This window comes from Salvelinus namaycush, chromosome 40 (assembly GCF_016432855.1).
Source record: "Salvelinus namaycush isolate Seneca chromosome 40, SaNama_1.0, whole genome shotgun sequence".
Taxonomy (NCBI): Eukaryota; Metazoa; Chordata; class Actinopteri; order Salmoniformes; family Salmonidae; genus Salvelinus; species Salvelinus namaycush.
Window position 1 is genome coordinate 7,957,553 of NC_052346.1, and position 21,243 is coordinate 7,978,795.

The window sequence follows — 21,243 nt, forward strand, 5'->3', positions numbered from 1 at the left end:
ATATAGGACTCGTTTTACTGTGGATATAGATACTTTTGTACCTGTTTCCTCCAGCATCTTCAAACGGTCCTTTGCTGTTGTTCTGGGATTGATTTGCACTTTTCGCACCAAAGTACGTTCATCTCCAGGAGACAGAACACGTCTCCTTCCTGAGCGGTATGACAGCTGCCTGGTCCCATGGTGTTTATACTTGTGTACTATTGTTTGTACAGATGAACGTGGTACCTTCAGGTGTTTGGAAAATGTTCCCAAGGATGAACCAGACTTGTGGAGGTCTACAATGTTTTTTTCTGAAGTCTTGGCTGATTTATTTTGATTTTCCCATGATGTCAAGCAGAGGCACTGAGTTTGAAGGTAGGCCTTGAAATACATCCACAGGTACACCTCCAATTGACTCAAATTATGTAAATTAGCCTATCAGAAGCTTCTAAAGCCATGACATCATTTTCTGGAATTTTCCAAGCTGTTTAAAAGCAGTCACCTTAGCGTATCTAAACTTCTAACCCACTGGAATTGTGATATAATTCATTGTAAGTGGGAGAAAAAAAAATAATCGGTCTAAACAATTGCTGGAAAAATTACTTGTGTCATGCACAAATTAGATGTCCTAAACGACTTGCCAAAACTATAGTTTGTTTACAAGAAATTTGTGGAGTGGTTGAAAAACGAGTTTTAATGACTCCAACCGAGGTGTATGTAAACCTCTGACTTCAACTGTATCTAACCCATTAAACCAAAGTAACAGGAACATACGGTTTGCAATTTAAGACAAACTAGTAGAGGCAAATTTTATTTAAAGGGAACTTTGTCAGTTGGCTTTATTGCCCTTTGTTTACATTAAGATATGTACATTAGACAAAATGCTGACATCATTCCCCTAAAAAGGACAAACGTGACAACATACAGAGAACTCTATCCAAAGGAACACACCTTAACCTGGAAGTATACTTCCGAGTGGGGCAGCGGTCTAAGGCACTGCATCTCAGTGCTAGAGGTGTCTCTACAGACAACCTGGTTCGAATCCAGGCTGTATCACAAACAGCCGTGCTTGGGAGTCCAATAGGGCAGCATCGTCTGGGTTCGGCTGTCATTGTAAATAAGAATTTGTTCTTAACTGACTCGCCTAGTTTAATAAAGTTTAAATAAAAAATAAAAACAAGCTTCCTTCATAGATCAAACTGTAAGTTATGCAGTCTATGGGTAAAACACTGTAGAGATATCATATCATGCAGCACCTCATGTGTTTCAGGTGTAAACAGATATACAGTTAAATAATCACAGTCCTTTCCAAAGGAATTATGGGGGGGGAAAATGGAGGTAAACCTTGGCATGACCATACAAATTACAAACAAGCTGAATAAAGAATTACCCAAATACCAGGTTACAATCAAATTCTGCTAAAAATATAGATTCTTATGTCCTGCATGTCCCATCAAACAATCAGTTAACAGTTGTAACAAATTCTATTCTCCACATTAATAATTCTGCCCAGAATAAAGATATAGATTTTTTTAAAGAACATTGTTGCAACAGGAAGATTTTCTTTTGGTAGACTTCAATGTCACTGTATAACCACTGTCTAACCATCATATTGCCATTACAACATGATCAGACCACAACGAGTTGAACAGAGAGAGTTTCTTCTGTGTAGTGATTGCCTTGCAGGTACAAATACTGCATCATACTGTCATAAGTCTGTCTGCATGACAGGAGCGCACCAAACACATGCATAAACAATATTGCTTCCTAGTAAAAGTCTTCATCTGATTTGAAGAACCACAAACATGAATATTACATTAGCTATATTGCAGGAAAAGTTTTATAACAGAAACTAAGCCGTCTTCTATGGGTTACCCATCAAGTGTCAACATTTCATGCAGGTGGCTGAGGTTTTAGCTCTGGTGTAGAATAACAAAGTGACCTGAAAGAACCACCTTGTAGCATTATAAATACTGTGCAAACAGAGAGGTTATAAATACAAATAATACAGTATGAATTGAAATGTTTTAAAGGCTAGCAGGTGAAGTGCACATCAGCTGGCTGTCATTTAACTGCATTACATGAGAAACAGAGCGCCACCCAACTTCACATCATCAATCACCTGAATAGAGCTGTATATTCAAGGTTTTTCAGAACAATGAATACAACAATAACACCGGAAGTGTATGGAGTGTACATTTTACATTTCAACTACAAAACAACTTCAACTGGTGTTGGTCTGAGTGAGCGTAGGTTGGCGCTCGGTGTACACAGACGTCGCTGCATCTGTGAGGTTCAACTCTTTCCTTGTTTTAAGTGACATCAATGTGATGTACTGTGTTGGTCCATTAAATAACATGTGCTTTGAGGGCTGAGGTCCGATAGAAGCAACAGGTGGCCATCCGATGCGTACTTGTTGCCACCTCATACATACAAGATGGCGTCTTGTTATTAGACAGGCTCCACGTTAAGGGTGAGTCTCACTTGGATTTTAAGTTTATCTTCATAGACTTCCATTTCACTACCAGCGCTGGGTGACAAAAGAGGCAGTAATCTCTGCCACTAATATAGGGTGAATAGTAAATAGCCAGTCATATTCACAACAGATAAGGCTGAAACTCCACTGGCTCTGCCCACATCACAGTAAGCCCCTATTCCAGACGGCTCAAGGAGCAGGTTCCTTCATTCAGGGGCGAAGGTATTACAAAGCCTATGGACAGATAAAACTGTTTTGGCAGTTTGGCCAGTTTACAACACCTTGGATTTACAGAGGTCAACCTGATGAATCAAGTAGGTGTATGAGCCTGATGACACGGTCACCATTAGGCAGTGGTTAGAGCGGGGAGCTTTGTAGTGTGTGTGTTTTCGTATGTGTGTGTAAGCGCATGAGTCAGTGTATGTGTGTATGTAAGGGGGAGGGGGTCCTGCTACGGGGGAGCAGATGGACAGTCAGCAGCCTGTCTGTCAATCATCATGACCCTCCTGTGACGACCCTAACACAGCATCACTCAAAACCTCTCCAATCCCTTCCCTCTAAATCGGCTGTCTGTCTGACTGCCACTTTACACAGAACTGCTGCAGTATACAGTAGAGATTCTCTGTGGTTCTTATGTGGTCTTCTCATGCTGGATCTGATAGTAACATGCCTGACAGACAGAGGAAAATAAAATGAATATATTATACAGATAGTTACAGCTTCATTTATTCCCTATGAAGCGCTGTGTTTAAGCGTGCATAGATCGCATGAATATGTAATGAGTATCTGAATAAGTTATGAGTGTGAGTGCCTGTATTTGGATTCTATCTGCCATAGAATGTATGTTACGAGTGTACCTTGAGAGTGGTGAACATGATGCCGTGTTCTCCGTGCTGTACACAGGGGTCCATCAAGTCTTCTATCAGACTCACTTCTGACCCCAGGTTCCTGATCCTGAAGAGAAACACAGCCTTGGTTAACACACGACACACATATACAGTACCAGCCAAAGTTTGGACACAACTATTCATTTCTACATTTGTAGAATAATAGTGAAGACATCAAAACTATAAAATAACACATATGGAATCATGTCGTAACCAAAAAAAGTGTTTAACAAATCAAAACAGTTTATATGGCGATTCTTCAAAGTAGCCACCCTTTGCCTTGATGACAGCTTTGCACTCTCTTGGCATTCTCTCAACCAGCTTCACCTGGAATGCTTTTCCAACAGTCTTGAAGGAGTTCCCACATAAGCTGAGCACTTGTTGGCTGCTTTTTCTTCACTCTGTGGTCCAACTCATTCCAAACCATCTCAATTGGGTTGAGGTCGGGTGATTATGGAGGCCGGGTCATCTGATGCAGCACTCCACCACTCTCCTTGGTCAAATAGCCCCTACACAGCCTGGAGGTGTGTTTTGGGTCATTGTCCTGCTGAAAAACAAATGATAGTCCCACTAAGCGCAAACCAGCTGGGATGGTGTATCGCTGCAGAATGCTGTGGTAGCCATGCTGGTTAAGTGTGCCTTGAATTCTAAATGATTGTCCCCACCAACCCCACACCATCACACCTCCTCCCCCATGCTTCACGGTGGGAACCACACATGTAGAGATCATCAGTTCACCTACTCTGCATCTCACAAAGACACGGCGGTTGGAACCAAAAATCTCAACTTTGGACTCAGACCAAAGGACAGATTTCCACTGGTCTAATGTTCATTGCTTGTGTTTCTTGGCCCAAGCAAGTTTCTTCTTATTATTGATGTCCTTTAGTAGTGGTTTCTTTTCAGCAATTCGACCATGAAGGCCTGATTCATGCAGTCTCCTCTGAACAGTTGATGTTGAGATGTGTCTTTTACTTGAATTCTGTGAAGCATTTATTTGGGCTGCAATTTCTGAGGCTGGTAACTCTAATGAACTTATCCTCTGCAGCAGAGGTAACTCTGGCTCTTCCTTTCCTGTGGCGGTTTCATCATAGCGCTTGATGGTTTTTGTGACTGCACTTGAAGAAACTTCAAGTTCTTGACATTTTCGGGATTGACTGACCTTCATATCTTAAAGTAATGATGGACTGTCGTTTCTCTTTGCTTATTTGAGCTGTTCTTGCCATAATATGGAATTGGTCTTTTACCAAATAGGGCTATCTTCTGTATACCACCCCTACCTTGTCACAACACAACTGATTGGCTCAAATGCATTAAGGAGGAAAGAAATTCCACAAATTGACTTTTAACAAGGCATACCTGTTAATTGAAATGTATTCCAGGTGACTACCTCATGAAGCTGGTTGAGAGAATGCCAAGAGTGTGCAAAGCTGTCATCAAGGCAAAGGGTGGCTACTTAGAAGAATCTCAAATAGATTTGATGTCTTCACTATTATTCTACGATGTAGAAAATAGTAAAAATAAAGAAAAACCCTGGAATGAGTAGGTGTCCAAACTTTTGACCGGTACTGTAAATAGATGTAGTTCTGATTCTAAAATTGGCATCTGTGCATCTCTGAGGAACATAGAGACGTATGTGTGTGTGTGTGTGTGTGTTCTCTCATCGACTCACCGGGCACGCAGCACCACGTAGAGGAACACAGGAAACAGGTCGTCCATGGACCACAGGAAGTTATCCTCCAGAGATGACAGCACTTCCTTTGTGATCTCCTCAAATGTCAGCTGGATCACCTGCAGCTTGTCGGATGGGGTGAACGTTGTGCTGAAAACAAACTGTCTTAATACACATCAACCACGTATAACTACAATATCGTAACTCAAAGAGTAACTCATTCAATCATGACGATATAGTACTGCTCTGGATAAAGCGTACCTGATCTGCTGTAAGGTCTCCGTTGCTGAGGCAAAACAGGCGTCTTTTGTGCTGGACACAACCTAGAAAAGAGGAGAGAGACTGTCAGTAAGGACAATCTAACATGTACTTGATAATAATGTTGTAATTCACCCACAGGAGGGCAGTGTGATTCAGAATGTACTTAGTGTCATACCTCTGTCTTCTCCCCCAGCACTGGAACCGAAACCGGCCAAAACTTACTGAAAGCAAAAAGAGATTCATTTTTACATGTTATAACTACAGTTTTTCCAGGTCAGGACCGTCAGGCTACATGATCGGGAAAAAACTTGTACGAGGCTAAATGAAAAAGGCCCAGACTATCCTCACATTCTGTTTCGCAACACGGATTCAACAGAATGTAAGACGGCGAGATCAGAAGGGTTGTACGAGGCTACTAGTCATTCCCAACCTCATTGGTCAGTCCGAGAGAGACTCACTGTTGCACTCCGAGGAAGGCGAGCAGGGCCATGTCTGACTGTTTGTTGAGGCGGAGGACACACTCCCAGTACACGTCGTCCTCCCTCTCCTTCTCCAGGGCGTACAGGGTGAAGAGAGGGGGGTAGAGACGAGGCAGCAACACCGGCAGGAGTAGAGCTGAGCTACTCACTACACGCCTGGGGAAACCACACACACACATCATTCAACACACATTCAAGGGCTTAACATATTTCTCTTCTGGAAGAAAACAGTATTTAAAACAACAGTGACGTGCTCTTTTACATAAGATATGCTATGGTCGTACCCAGGTTTGGGAGATTCTAGCTGGGTGTCTGCGCAGTTGGAATCCTTCTTGTCCTGGGGGTCAGAGGATGGTTCAGGAATCGCTCCACCTTCCTCAGGCAGATCTGGGAACAGGAACCTGAGAGACAAACAAACATTACACATACAGTACATGGCTTAAAACAGGCTAGCCTTGGGTCAAACTGAATGGAAAAACAGTATCTGACTGTTTTAGGCCACACACACACCTGACGAGCTGGAAGATGCGTGCCAGGTAGGACATGATCTCATTGACAGCCTGCAGTAGGAGGCGGCGGTTGGCCCCCACCCCCACGTAGGTCATCCTGTAGACAGCCACCAGGGTCTCCATCAGCCTGCCCAGGGGGTGCAGGGGCGTGTCACACGCCTGGGGGGGCACAAAATGGAGGACAGTGAAGGTTAAAAGTGAGAGTTTCAGGATATTCCTATTCTGTGGTGTTTTCTCAATGAGAATAAATCATGTTAGAACTAAAGAGTAAATCAGTATGAACAGGGGCACCTCAGGACGACAGCTCAGACATTTCTTCATGATTATTATGATAATAATCATCATCATTAAACCATACTAAAGGATATTGCTTGTCAAACAGTGGGTGCTGGTATTTTTGCTTGTCAGACACGTTGGTGCGTGGGTCCATTTGCTGAGGGGGATTAAGAGGGTTAGGAAGTCACCCGGGGTCGTTGGCTCACCTTGATGAGGGAATGGCGGATATGGTCATACTTCTCCATGGTAACAGGGCCAACATGCTGCTGAGGGATGAACTCCAGACTCCCCAGAGTTCTGTTATGAGTCCGACTCAGGTTCATCTCCGGGCTGGAACACACACATCAATACCACTTAGACAACTGTACTCTCTGTGTGTGTGTGAGAGAGAGAAATTCGTGAGTGTGTGTGAGGTGTAAGTACTGTGTGTGTGGTCTCTGTTCTCTCTACCTGTCTCTGTGCTGTCTCCTGCTGGTGGTCAAGGCTACAGCGATGTTCTCCCAGGCCCTCTGGTTCTCTCCCTGGCCAGGGGCCTCACAGCCCAGCCTCATCCAACACTCCTCAAACACTGCCCTCCACTTCTCCTCCGGACGCACCGCCAGACGCCCCAGCTTACTGGAGACACACATAAAAGGAAATAGACTATTTCTATGTTCACATACACGTTCACTTGACTGGATTCATTTAAAAAAAAAAAATTCAAGGCTTAGATGCAAAAACAGAGCAGGATCACCTCCTGTGGACAGATTGCCTTGCAATTTATTTATCATTTAAATATATATTTGTTTTTTTTAAACACTCAAGATCAAGACTAAAATCTTTGAATATGCTTATCCTCCACCATACTAAAACCAATAGCATTGAATGGTACAGAGACTTACACAGCGCGGCCCTTATCCCCGTCTGAGTCGTAGAGGTTGGGTTTGAAGAAGGATCCGGTGACCTTCAGGCCGGAGCCCCACTCCCCGGTGAAGGAGCCCTCAAAGAAGTCCCCATTAGCCATGGTCAGCACACCCTGAGAGATGGGGAGAGCAATGTCCTGTATTATACATGTGTCTGCACAAACGTATGTGGCTAAGCGAAAATATGTGTGAGTGCAAGCTGTGTGTGTGTGTGTGAGACAGATTGCTCAGGCTTGTGTGTGTCTCTCTTCTTTCACTGACCTTTCCGTTGAGAGTCCAGTCCTCCGAGAACTCTCCTTCATATGTGGTGTTGTCCTCAGACAGCAGGACCCCTGTGCCCTGAGACAGCGAAAAAAAAAAAAAACAGCAAATGGAGAGGTGATTATCTTCCTTTTCTCCAATATCTTGGCGCTAATGTGCTAACGTTCAGCTAGCGTCAGGAGGAAGAACCCCACTGCCCAGGAATCACCTGCATCTTGTTGTTGTTGAAGGCTCCCTCGTAGTACAGGCCAAACTGGGTTACTATGACGCCCGTGCCCTGCCGCTGGTCATCCTGCCACATGCCCATGTACTTCTCTCCTCTGACGGAACACACCGGTACAACACAGATCACCACGTAACACCATCAGCACTTTTGATACACTAATACACTTTTCACACTATCAATCCAACCCCAACCGCACTGAGCTAGCTGGATGCGTAACCAGGCCAGCTCAGTACAGTTTAGCGCGGCAGAATGAAAAGGGTGGGCTGGAGCGGTCCACTACCTGGTGATGTCATCAAAGACGCCGTAGCCCGTCTTCTTGTCGTGCACCCATTGGCCGATGAAGACGCTGGGGGAGGAGGAATTTAGCGAGCCGCTGCGCAGCATCCCGTGACCGTGACGCATGTTGTCCTGGAACGAGCCCTCGTACAACTCACCTGTAGCATACCTGCATAGACGACAGTCGCATTGTTAGGATACACAGCAGAAACATAGACATGCCCGCAAACTCCTGGTCACGCTTACAAAAGGGTGACTTTGTTAAATAACGCTGAACTCCTCACACAGCCAAACAGACTCACTTGTATGTTCCGATGCCGTGCATCTTCCCTTCTTTCCAGTGGCCTTGATAGTGGTCGTTCAGGTTCAACGTCTTGCTGGGCATAACGTAATCTCCAAAACTACGACCCATAAACAAATAGCAGAACAATGAGAAATGCCTTTATTTCTGACTACGGTGATTGATACATTGATAAGTTTATTGATTGATTAACACCGACTGACCCATCCTCCAGTCCGTTCTTGAACGTCCCCGTGTAAATTCTCCCATCAAGCCACTTCATCATTCCCCTGGAAACAACAATTTTCAATTCATTGTGACTGTATGGAAGTGGAACCAGAGGCACCAGGTTCTGCATCCCTCCTTCCCCAGCCAGACCCACCTCCCATTGGGCTTGCCGGCCAGCCAGCGGCCCTCGTAGGTGGCCTCCTTCAGACGGCTGTCCTTGTAGAAGGTGTAGGAGGCAGTCCGGGAGATGGGAGGCTCCGCCCTCTGCCCCGCCCCACTCATGGCCTGGTCCACCGCCTGGTTGATGGAGCGAAGCCACTTGGCCTGGAGAACACACAGCAGTTAATAGTCATATTGAAGTGCATTTCATTGAACTGAATGGGTTGTTACACCGTCTGTCACCACGCGCTCCACAAACTGAACCCAACTAGGCAGATTAACAAGAACCTACAAAGACACAAACACTACATACTTGTAACCTGAGCAGGTGAGTAGTGAGGCCTGGCTATTGGCTAGTGGCCTACCTTCTCCATGGAAGAACAGGCCAGCAGGGTGAAGGTCTCCTCAGGTGAGATCAACTTCAGTCCATACCTGGATGGAACAAAGCACAGCTCAGCGGAGGCAGCGTTTTCCAAACTCGGTCCTGGGGACCTCAAGGGGTGCACGTTTTGTTTTTTGCCTTAACACTACACAGCTGATTCAAATGATCAAAGCTTGATGATTAGTTGATTATTTGAATCAGCTGTGTAGTGCTAGGGCAAAAACAAAACGTGCATCCGGGGGGGGCCCCAGGACCAAGTTTGGGAAACGCTGAGCTAAGGGCTCAATAACACACCAGCTAAACACTCTAATTGGGCAGATAGGGTGATAGACTCACAGGCCAGTGTTCTCCTCCGGGATGGGCTCGACCCACAGTGTGGCCAATGGGAAGACGTGGTGGGTGGAGAACTGGAGGAGAGGGAGGGAAGAGAGAGAGAGAGAGACATCAGTATACCGATACACTCAGCTACAGTACACTGGTTCAGTCAGGAAGTAGTCAGGGCACTGGAGCTAAACACAGTCACATGACCTAATAGATGCCAACTTGCATGGCACACAGAGGCGAGGGCGACAGGGCACGAGGCAGGCCGACAGACACAGCACACAGGGTGCAACCGACGGAGGCTAAAAACGCTCACTACGTCATCAAACACAGCTAGGTGGGTGCACACTAAGAGACAGCGGCACATCACAGGAAACTGTTTGAGAGAAGTGAACCGGAGACGGCCGATCCTCACGTGTTGCGTCACATGGTTTCAGAGTAATGATAACTAAGGCTCCAAATAGCAAAAAAAAAAAATGGGTCAAAAAGGCATCTTAGTTAGATAACCAAGACGCACACGTCGGGAAGACCCAATAACGTCAGACTTAACTTTTTAGATTGACGTCTGTAAGCAGAGTCAACGTGTTGCTATGACTACGACAATGTCATAAAAGTAGGCAATTTACTACCGGGAGCCTTAGTTATTAAAGGTATCAGTTCAGCTTTCCACACAGTATCCTGAGGCTAGCATCAGAGGGCAGGGGGCACTGGGCTCGGCTGAGGAGAAGCTGCTCACTGTAGAGTGGTGTACAGAACCCGCTGTGGGGCTCCTAATGTTCAGGAGCAGTTGCATTAGTTAAAGGGAGAAGGCAGAGAAGGTAAATAACTACCATTCTTTACTGTGAGCTTCAAGAAATCAAATCAGTGAGGCTTATTCCAGCCAGGTGTTAGTGACTACACCATATGTACATGAAGAAGATCAGAAAAACGGTGTGTTTTGGTGTGGGTGTTATTTCAAGCTGTGAAGCCGGTGTTTGTGGTTTACGGCAGGCAGCAGGTGCCTAAAGAGATGATGCAGGAAGCCTACGTCCTAAGCCAAGCCCTGGCCACACGGGAGCGCTGCATTGACTAGGGGGCAGTACACTGGCTGCTGATGCATACTTACAAGGCTTTTATAGGGAACCACACCCTGATAGGACAAAGACAAACACACAACTTGATAGGAGTCAGTCAACACACCAGATATATTCATATCAAATGCTCTGAGGGTGTTCAAAACAAATGGGGGAAAAAACTGTGAAAGAAAGAAAAAGAGACATTGGCACCTTTGTAAGAGCCAGCTGTAAGAAGCTGTGTTTACCTGAGCGTGGACGAGTGCATCGTTGAAGAGGATGAACCAGTTGACAGAGAACCTTCCAGAGTTCTGTAGCGTCAGGGCCTTGTTACTGCTCTCACAGATCAGCCTCCGGTGGGGCTTACGCAGGGAATCCTGGAACAGGATGGCCAGGTGATATGGGATAAGAGGTAAACTGGAGATTTTGGGCTGAATAAAAGATCTTCTACCCGTTTCACACTATGGAGCCAAACCGAACCAAGCTGTACTCTGCCGGCCTGATTATACATCCACCATAGCTGCCGGAACCATGCTTGAAAGGACAACGTGAAAATAAAATATCTGAGCGAGCACAGTATGGTTGGCATTGGCTCAATAGTGTGAATCTGGCACTGATTACTGTGGTCAAACCAACTGACCAGGCCACTGACCGTCATCTTGCCAGGGAAGCTCTTCCAAAAGTGGTACGTGTACTCTGCCTCCTTCCTCCTCCTCTTCAAATGAAGAGCCAGGGCCTCAAACTTAGAGCAGCCGTCCTGCAGCTTCTGGTAGTCCACTGAGCTCTGCAGGGATGGAGAGACACACACACACAAACGTGAGAGTTTGTATGAAGGTGTGTGAGCGTGTGTGTGTGTGTACGGCCCGGTCCTAGTTCCTCCACGTACCACCTCAAAGCAGGTTCCCAGTTTGAGCAGCAGCCTGCCATACTCGTGAAGGTGTCTCATGGGCAGGTACAAGAGAGTCACCAACAGGTCACTCAGAGGAATGTTCTCCTCGCTGGACTCTGCCAGCCGCTGCAACAGCTCTGGACACTTCCCAAAGAAATCTCTGAGCAGAGGAACAGAAGATGGTGGAGGAGAAGGCGGGGGAAGATGGAGCGCAGGGGAAGATGGAGGGCAGGGAGGGAGGAGAGGGTGGGGGAAGTTGGAGGGAGGGAGGGAGGGAGGGAGGGAGGGAGGGAGGGAGGGAGGGAGGGAGGGAGGGAGGGAGGGAGGAGAGGGTGGGGAAGGGAGGAGAGGGTGGGGGAGGAGAGATGGAAAAGGAAATAAGAGATTTCCAGTTTTAATTCACTGTTCACCTTTCCAGTTAAAAGCATGAGAAGGGTCATTCAGTCACTCTTGGTTGAAGCCTTGATGAAGAAACACATTGGTTTATAATTAAGCAATAAGGCCAGAAGGGATGTGGTATATTGGCCACATACCACAGCTAAGGGTTGTTCTTATGTGAACCTGGATACAGCCCTTAGCCGGGGTATATTGGCCACATACCACAAACCCCTGAGGTGCCTTTTTGCTATTATAAACTGGCTACCAGCGTAATTAGAACAGTATAATTTTTGATTGTTGTCATACCCGTGGTATATGTGGTATTTTTGTCAGCCAATCAGCATTCGGGGCTCGAACCACCCGTTTTCAAAATTAAAAAGAACCCATAAAAATGTTTTAGAATTAATCCTTTGACTTTTCCCTTTCCAAGTAAACCTGCATGAGCTTCCTCAGTACCACTGTGTGCAGAACGACTAGGCATCAAACAGCTGTCCCTTGACACAGGCTTAGGTCAATGTTAAGAATAATGAGCACACAGGCCTAGGTAAATGGTAAAGATAATGAACATATAATGAGCACCGCAAATGGTAAGGATAATAAGCTAGGGCTGCTAGATGTCCTACTGTGTGTGTGTGTGTACACACTCACAGCGAGGGCTTGGCCAGAGCCTGGACGCCCCCCATCACCAGGAAGTTACCCACAGAGCAGCAGTACCTGGCAGGCAGAGATGAAGAGGGGGAAGGAACGGAGAGAGAGGAGAGGTCATTATACACGCAGAACTACATGTACACAACCTATTAAAAACCAAATAACAAAGAGGGAATTTCTCACATCAGCTAGTACAGAGGTGCTTTTTGTAAAGAAGTAAAAGTCAGACAGTGGGAGGGTCAGACATTGTGTGTGTGCACAACTGCACATACTCATTGTACGTGTCCAGGAAGATGCTGGCGTGCTCCAGCATAACCAAGCTTTTCACCTCCCGACGGCGGCGCAGGTTGGCGGTGAGGGAGGCGGAGTGCTGGCCAGTGAGGTGACACAGGCGGCTATAACACCTCGCCAGGCTCTGTAGCAGCACTGTGGACGCCGGGCCTAGGGCTGTACTCAACGACTCTGAGGGTTAGAAGGAGAACACACACCTGTTAACAAAACACTGTGTGAAAGGAAAAACACACACATCCAAGAGATAATCAACCTAATATTTACTCTGAAACGTACTAACTTACTCTATTCCAGCACATGGTTAACCAAAAGTTACAGGTCTGTACTAATAACATATAACAAATTTGTAAGCTTTATGCCAGATCTTTTTGAATGCCACCCAATCACTTTCCTTTGACATTGGTTACCATTATAATAAAACTCGCCCTTCTCTCTCTCCCTCTCTAACCTCTGACCCATGGCCTCTGTCCAGCGGAGCTGTAGCGGCAGCAGTAGTTCTCACCCAGGTCCAACAGAGGGCGCAGTATGTGGTTCTTCACAGAACTCAGCTTGCAGTAGAACTTCCTCTCGGCAGCAGCCAGCTCGTGGAGGCTGGCGCTGAAACCCATGACGTTGCGGTCGGCTAGCGCCACGCAGCTCTGGCCCCCCGCAAGCACGCCGCTCACGTAGCCCAACTAAAACATGGATGGACAAAACCCAGACACACGCACCACCATCGGGCCAAATGTCAGTTGAAATCACGAAGCAGATGCTGAATATACTAAAAACGGAACACAGCAGGGGTTCAGTACAGTGTGTGTGTGTGACCCACTACTCACGTTCATGCAGAAGGGGAGCAGCACTGGTTGCTGGGTGTAGCTGTACCCCTCTGTCTGGTCCTGGGGTGCGTCCTGCGCCCCCTCTATGACCTGCTGTCCGCTATAGTAAAGGATGGGCTGGTAACAGTCCCCATCGGCCAGGAGGAGGGTGTGCTGCACCCCCGCACCCACGTCCCATACACGAATCCCCTCAGACAGCTACAGGGCCACAACAGGGACAAACAGAGCAGATCAGATCACTGTACATTTGTGTTGTGCTAGGCTTCTACAACTCGGTGGCCTTGTGGTTAGAGTGTCCACCTTGAGAATGGAAGGTTGGGAGTTCGATCCCCGGCCGAGTCATACCAAAGACTGTAAAAATGGGACCCAATGCGTCTCCGCTTGGCAATCAGCATCAAGGAGATAGATTGGAGGAAGGGCCCTGCGATAGACTAGCGTCCTGTCCAGGGGGTGTACTTGTACATCAAGATGCCCCATGCTACAGAAACAGGAGAAATGCAGCTATGAACAGTTCTGGCTCGCACACGCCAATGCTGCTCACGCTTATACCAACAGTCCTGCACAAACTCAATAGTCATAAAATGTCCTAGGATTTGTGATCACTATAAGCAGCCGAGGGTACTTTTCCATTGAGACTTAGCCCCACACCAGGGTGTCTCCGTTGTTGTATGTTAATGTAGTCTTGTTTCTCCATCAGGAGACTTGTGGCGAGCAGAATCAACAACCTCATTCAAGACCGTCGCTTCGTGAGAAGGTGTTCAAGTTCACAGCTAGCCATTGTTATTTAAATGAAATCTGAAAAGTACCCAGGGACATGCCTTGGCTCCAAGTCAGAGCATGCGCCATGGCCCAGTGAGACACGGGAGCTGGCGCGCGTAGATGGAAACAGAAAAGTCTCAGCCTTTCGGGTAAAACACTGGGATAAATCCTCAGTGGAAAAGTGCCGTTCTTGTTCTACCATGGAGAGTCCTTTAATTGCTGCTGCAGAGTTTATTCATGTGGGTATATAAACTCAGCAAAAAAAAAGAAACGTCCTCGCACTGTCAACTGCGTTTATTTTCAGCAAACTTAACATGTGTAAATATTTGTATGAACATAACAAGATTCAACAACAGACATAAACTGAACAAGTTCCACAGAAATGGAATAATGTGTCCCTGAACAATGGGGGGGGTCAAATTCAAAAGTAACAGTCAGTATCTGGTGTGGCCACCAGCTGCATTAAGTACTGCAGTGCATCTCCTCCTCATGGACTGCACCAGATTTGCCAGTTCTTGCTGTGAGGTGTTACCCCACTCTTCCACCAAGGCATCTGCAAGTTCCCAGACATTTCTGGGGGGAATGGCCCTAGCCCTCACCCTCCGATCCAACAGGTCCCAGACGTGCTCAATGGGATTGAGATCCGGGCTCTTCGCTGGCCATGGCATAACAATGACATTCCTGTCTGCAGGAAATCACACACAGAACGAGCAGTATGGCTGGTGGCATTGTCATGCTGGAGGGTCATGTCAGAATGAGCCTGCAGGAAGGGTACCACATGAGGGAGGAGGATGTCTTCCCTGTAACGGACAGCGCAGCGTTGAGATTGCCTGCAATGACAACAAGCTCAGTCCGATGATGCTGTAACACACCGCCCCAGACCATGACGGACCCTCCACCTCCAGATCGATCCCGCTCCAGAGTACAGGCCTAGGGGTAACGCTCATTACTTCAACGATCAACGCGAATCTGACCATCACACCTGGTGAGACAAAACCGCGACTCGTCAGTGAAGAGCACTTTTTGCCAGTCCTGTCTGGTCCAGCGACGGTGGGTTTGTGCCCATAGGTGACGTTATTGCCGGTGATGTCTGGTGAGGACCTGCCTTACAACAGGCCTTCAAGCCCTCAGTCCAGCCTCTCTCAGCCTATTGCGGACAGTCTGAGCACTGATGGAGGGATTGTGCGTTCCTGGTGTAACTCGGGCAGTTGTTGTTGCCATCCTGTACCTGTCCCGCAGATGTGATGTTTGGATGTACCGATCCTGTGCAGGTGTTGTTACACGTGGTCTGCCACTGCGAGGAAGATAAGTTGTCCGTCCCGTCTCCCTGTAGCTCTGTCTTAGGCGACAGTACGGACATTGCAATTTATTGCCCTGGACACATCGGCAGTCCTCATGCCTCCTTGCAGCATGCCTAAGGCACGTTAACGCAGATGAGCAGGGACCCTGGGCATCTTTCTTTTGGTGTTTTTCAGACTCAGTAGAAAGGCCTCTTTAGTGTCCTAAGTTTTCATAACTGTGACCTTAATTGCCTACCGTCTGTAAGCTGTTAGTGTCTTAACGACCATTCCACAGTTGCATGTTCATTCATTGTTTATGGTTCATTGAACAAGCATGGAAAACAGTGCTTAAACCCTTTACAATGAAGATCTGCGAAGTTATTTGGATTTTTACGAATTATCTTTGAAAGACAGGGTCCTGAAAAAGAGACGTTTCTTTTTTTTTGCTGAGTTTAGGTTAGCAGTGTTTCTCCTAAGATCGTTTTCAGCAGTGGAGGCAAAGGCAGCACGGGAGGGGGTGCCAAAGAACACCATTCACATGCATTGCCCAGCGGCGGGGCGTCGCTGCTAAATGAATAAAGGAGGAACACTGGGTAAGTGTGTGGTAAAGATGACTGCAGGGGCACCATTTTCCTCAATTAAAGAAACACACTCTTACCTTGGCAAGGCGAGGGATAGTAGTAGGACAGTCCATGTGTCCTAGCTGGCCAGAGCTGTTACTACCCCAGGAGAAGACCTTGAACACACACAAACAAATGTTCACACAGTTGTGAGGAATCCCTCAGACTCAGATTCCCATGAGGAGTGATAATGTAGTTCCTGACCTGGGACTGTGCAGTCAGGGCCAGGGAGTGATGTGCCCCAGCAGCCACAAGCACCACCTCCTTACTGCTCAGACACTTGATGCACAGTGGCTGCAGCCTGCAGGTCAGAAACACCTCTCAGTCTACAACCAGGGCCAAAGCATTTCAGAGTAGGAGTGCCAATCTAGGAGCAGGTCCTCCCTGTCCATGTAATCTTATTTATCTCAAAGGCCAAACAGATCCTAGATCAGATTCAGCGCTCATACTCTGATGCTTTACTGGTCTACACAACTGTCAATCATCATGGTTTTCATCCCCAGCCCTCAGTGATTGGTGTTGAGTGGACACTGACCTGGGGAGGTTGTCCCCGTGGCCTAGCTGGCCCTCCTCACCCCGCCCCCAGCTCCACACCTCGGTCTGCAGGGAGGGGAGCAGCTCCCCCGCCTCTGGGAGCCCTCCCACAGGGGTGAGGGGCACCGCTCGCACCCTGGGCCGGCTGGCCCTCCGCAGCAACCTGGGGGACACTGCAGACGGAGACAGACCGATATGTTTCTTAACGATACATTTTCTGTGCTTCATCTCAAGCCATGTTCAGTTACGGCGGTCAACTGCAGCTAACATTACGGATGAAGTCCTCTCTGTTCCACAGGTGAGTGTAAACAACTGTAAAGAAGTGCTCAGGATGACTGGTTTAGTCACGGAGTGATCTTCATCTACTCTGGAAAAACAAAACACTTCTAAGCCCCTGCAATAACCCAGAAACACAGGCCTCACAGCATCCTCCAGATGATGAGTCATTGTGCCCAGCCGGAGCCAGGTCCTGTACCACAGTAATCATATGGGAGGGAGTGTTAATGAGGACAGACAGACCAGGGCATCACTGATGAGGCGTGGGTTGGTTGTTTCCACTGTGACATCCTGTTCCCCACGGAGAGCCATCTGTCCCCCACAAAGAGCCATCTGTCAGCCCAGAGGAGAGCCACCAAGAGAGGGGAGCGGTGAGTTGTCTGTCCCCTCCCTGGCTGCAGCAGGAAGCTAATAATTATTTTTAAAATTGTATTTGTCCCGTTTCACAGGACATATACAAGCGTATATTATACGCATGTGTCAAATGTGTTTTTTGCATATCCCAAATCCCCTTAAGACACCCTCGGATAGCTAGGGACAAATCCTACCGTTCAGCTGTCGCCCTACCAAAGTGACAATAGAAGATTCCTCCGATACTGCAGGCACTACCACTCTGACTGGGTTTCTCAAGAGATGATCACGGCCATCTTGCCCTCTCCATTTCCCCCCCTTCTCCCTCACCCTCTCTCCCTCACACACAGATACATCTTCTTCCCACTCTCACTTCCTCAGTTCTCTCCTTCCCTCACTATCTCACGGACTCTCGCTCCTTTCTTCTCCGTCTTATTCTCTCACCCTCTCCTCACTCCTCCCATCCCTCTCTTTCCTTACTGCAACCCTTCTGGTTAAGTACTCACATTAATATGGCCTCATATTCCTCTATGGCTGAGAGCTTTAATCACAGAACAAAAACCACCGTTCACTGACTGTAGCCCACATAACGTTACACACATAAGAGCCATGAAACACCACACTGATACAAATGGTGAGCCTTCACAGCATTCCCAAACATACTGTATAGTACTGTAGTTCAGATGGACGTTCAATATGTTCGCAGGCTGGATGAGTGGACACACACACACACACACGCATACTTACACATCAGAGTATAGGAGGAAGATAAGGAGGATAAGAGGCGATGAGCAGAGGTGGAGGATAAGAGACGAACAGCGTATCTACCCTGAGAGACGAGTCCAGGCAGAGAGAGACGTCGACTCAGGCCCTCGGCTTCCTCCTCACGGATATCCCCCGTGCTGCAGCTCTTCTTCCCCTGCATGGACTCCTCCAGACGCACCCGCTCCTCCGCGGGTCCCCCTGGAAACCCCCCTGGCACCCCACCGGGTACTCCTGCTACACCCCCAACCCCAGGGTAGTAGTAGTTAATCCTCTTCTTCAGGGACAGAGCCTCGCAGGTGGAGACCACTCTCCCGACCACGGCGGAGGCACAGGATGAGACCAGGCTGTTGAGGGCAGAGCTGGTGGTCACTGGCATGACCCCGGGGATGAGATCAGAGGTCAGGAGGTCAAGGCTATCAGCTGGGGGCTGAAACAAACACAGGGTGCATTAGGCAACACACAAAAGAAAACTGACAGAAACAGGAAGACTTCCTGGACCTATAAGAAAAGCACATTTTAGTTTTCCTTAGCAAAAATTTTTGCACCTTTGCGTGCCTTAACGAACACGACCCAGGAAACACACCGTGACACTACTAACCTGAAAACTTGCTCCTGCTATGGTCATCTTGACAGTCTCCTCAGCCAAAGAGGTGTCAGACAGTTTCTTGAGATATTCTTTCACTGCCTGATCAGGGTAGGGGGAGTTCCGAGACCCCGCACCCCCCACACCTCCAACAGTTCGATCAGAGTCTGTCCCAGCAGCAGAGATGTCAGAGTCTGTAGTGGTTAAGACTTCCCCATTCTGTGCCACTGTCCTCCCCCTCTCATAGTCTGTATGTTCTGTTATGGAGGGATGGGGACCAGGCGCTGAGGCCGAGGTATGAGAGGAGAGGGGCTCTGAAGGGGAGCTCTGGAGCCTGAGCGAAGGGGACCTTCCAGGCCCCAGCCTGGCCTCTCCGTCAGCCAGCAACTCCACCCCTAGGGGGCAGTAATGACTATCTGAGATAATGACGTGGTCCTCCTTGTCCGTCATGGTGTAGAGCAGCTGGTTGCACTGGCCACACTTGTCTGGCAGTGGCCGCCGGGCCTCCTGAGGTGGTAGCCAACGCACCAAGGCAAGGCTGTGGAAGGCCCCACAGGCCACCTGAAGGACGTGTCTGCCCGCCAGGTGCTCCACCTTCTGGGGCTTCCACACGGGAAAGATGGTGGTGACCAGGCCCAGCTGGCAGCCGCTGCCCCAGGCCCACACCTCGTGCTGGGCAGAGAGAGCAAGGGAGTGCTGCTCCCCGCAGGCCAGCTCCAGGACCCGGATGGTATGAGGGGGGCTAGTGTCGGGGTCCAGGACAGCCACTGGAGTAGGGTTGGGGACTACAGTGAGGCTGGACAGGCCACACTGGCCGAAGGAGTTCTCCCCCCACATGTGAACCCCGCCGTCCTCGGTAACCGCCCCGCTGTGGAAGCTGCCCGCTGCCACCGCGACCACGCGCTGGCCGCTGAGAGCGCTCTCTAGGACCGGCTTCAGAGGGCCCACCTCCGAGACCTGGCTCTGTTTCCATGGGAACTCACCAAAGCTGTACACCTGCCCGCCTAAATACATCACATCACAACATTCAAGTCATTAGACAAGAGGATTTATTAGAAATGATTAGCAGTAGTATGTGTACATCAGTATACAAACCCAAAACAAAATAAATGATTTTAATTGTAGATCAAGCAGGCTAATAATAAATGTCAGTGTTGCCATTATATCAAACGCAGTCCATTGACTCTCACCCTCCACCAGTAGAACCCCATGGCGTGTCCCCAGGGCAGCCTGCAGCACAGGCCTGGACAGGAGCACTCTCTCTGGGGTGACACTATAGGAGTAGCCCTTCCAGGTGTGGAGCGAACCTCGCTCCCCTGAACTGTCCTCCTCACCAGAGCTGGAGAATACATACAGAAGTAGACAGTCAGACAGACACATTGACAAGTCATGTCTCAAGGATTCTGAACAACCACACAGATAGAGGAGACATTGTTTTTGAACTACCAAGACAAAACATGCCCTGGAACAGAAGATACAGTAGCTAGCTAGAGAAACAACAAGAGCTTTGTGAGGGCATAGACTTACATGAAGAATATTATGAGTTGTCATATGATGATCACATAACATTTATTGACAACACCTTACCTAGGGGCTACATACCTTTTCCTCTGGGACTCCATCACTGAGATTTGTCCATGGCAATGCTGATGCATAGACTGGTGAAACTCAACTTGAAAAACTCCAAATCCGTTTCTAAATTCAGCCCTGTATTGAATACGGTAAACAACATAACTTACAAAAATGACTAGCTAATGGTAACCCTGCCTCACTGAATTGCATACAGCCCCTACTGGTTGCTAGGTGGCTTCAAAATAACGAGCACGAGTGACAGTACGCGAGAGTTTGTGTTGTTGTTGACACACACACACACACACGTTCTTTTCATCATGGTTTACATGGCTAGCTGTCAATCATGTGGGAGTGACGTAAACTAGCTAACACTGACCCCCCCCCCATTGATTTTGAGTAGCCAGCTAACTAACGTTAGCTAAATACTGTTAACTATTTATTTGATAAAATCCTATTTTCAGTCCATTAACTAATTAGTTAATTAATTTGTTTGCTTGAAATGACGCAACTAGCTAGAAGGATTCATTCATACCATAATTACTAGGTGCCTACCAAAGCCTTTGACAGTCTCAGTACTTTGTTATAGTCTATGTGTAACGACCGTTAGCTAGCAACTCGGGGCTGACATGTATCCTTCCACTTGCTCCTTGTACTGTAGCTACTAACCATATATTATGTACAATCTCAGATGCAATTGTCTTTCACTTACCGGTCCCCCGACCATGTCCATTTCGTCATAAACCTGTGAAATGTACTGCGACTGAGTTATGCGAGGGATTAGCTGACTAGCTAATCGCTATCCTTTTTTCGCTTTGTCGTTGTGACCACTAGTTGAACGGAAGCCGAGAGTCCTCAA

At 47.8% G+C, this 21,243-nt stretch overlaps 1 protein-coding gene across 1 annotated transcript; it reads right to left on the reverse strand.

Annotated features, from left to right (window-relative positions):
• Positions 1-1,057: 1,057 nt before the first annotated feature.
• On the reverse strand, positions 1,058-21,236 carry LOC120033143 (alsin-like). Its single transcript, XM_038979425.1, has 35 exons — positions 21,097-21,236; positions 20,418-20,522; positions 20,006-20,154; positions 18,831-19,819; positions 18,296-18,659; positions 16,842-17,013; positions 16,511-16,607; positions 16,345-16,422; positions 13,648-13,845; positions 13,278-13,503; positions 12,811-13,000; positions 12,539-12,604; positions 11,510-11,672; positions 11,276-11,407; positions 10,872-11,000; positions 10,677-10,700; positions 9,587-9,657; positions 9,234-9,300; positions 8,864-9,033; positions 8,706-8,771; positions 8,504-8,602; positions 8,206-8,370; positions 7,908-8,019; positions 7,700-7,777; positions 7,418-7,551; positions 6,987-7,151; positions 6,743-6,866; positions 6,262-6,419; positions 6,036-6,152; positions 5,731-5,907; positions 5,448-5,493; positions 5,273-5,334; positions 5,012-5,161; positions 3,313-3,409; positions 1,058-3,125 (listed from the first exon to the last, which is right to left on the reverse strand). Exons 1-35 carry the CDS (start codon positions 21,123-21,125, stop codon positions 3,087-3,089), a joined length of 5,208 nt encoding a protein of 1,735 aa, XP_038835353.1. The 5' UTR covers positions 21,126-21,236; the 3' UTR covers positions 1,058-3,086.
• Between the last annotated feature and the right edge of the window lie 7 nt (positions 21,237-21,243).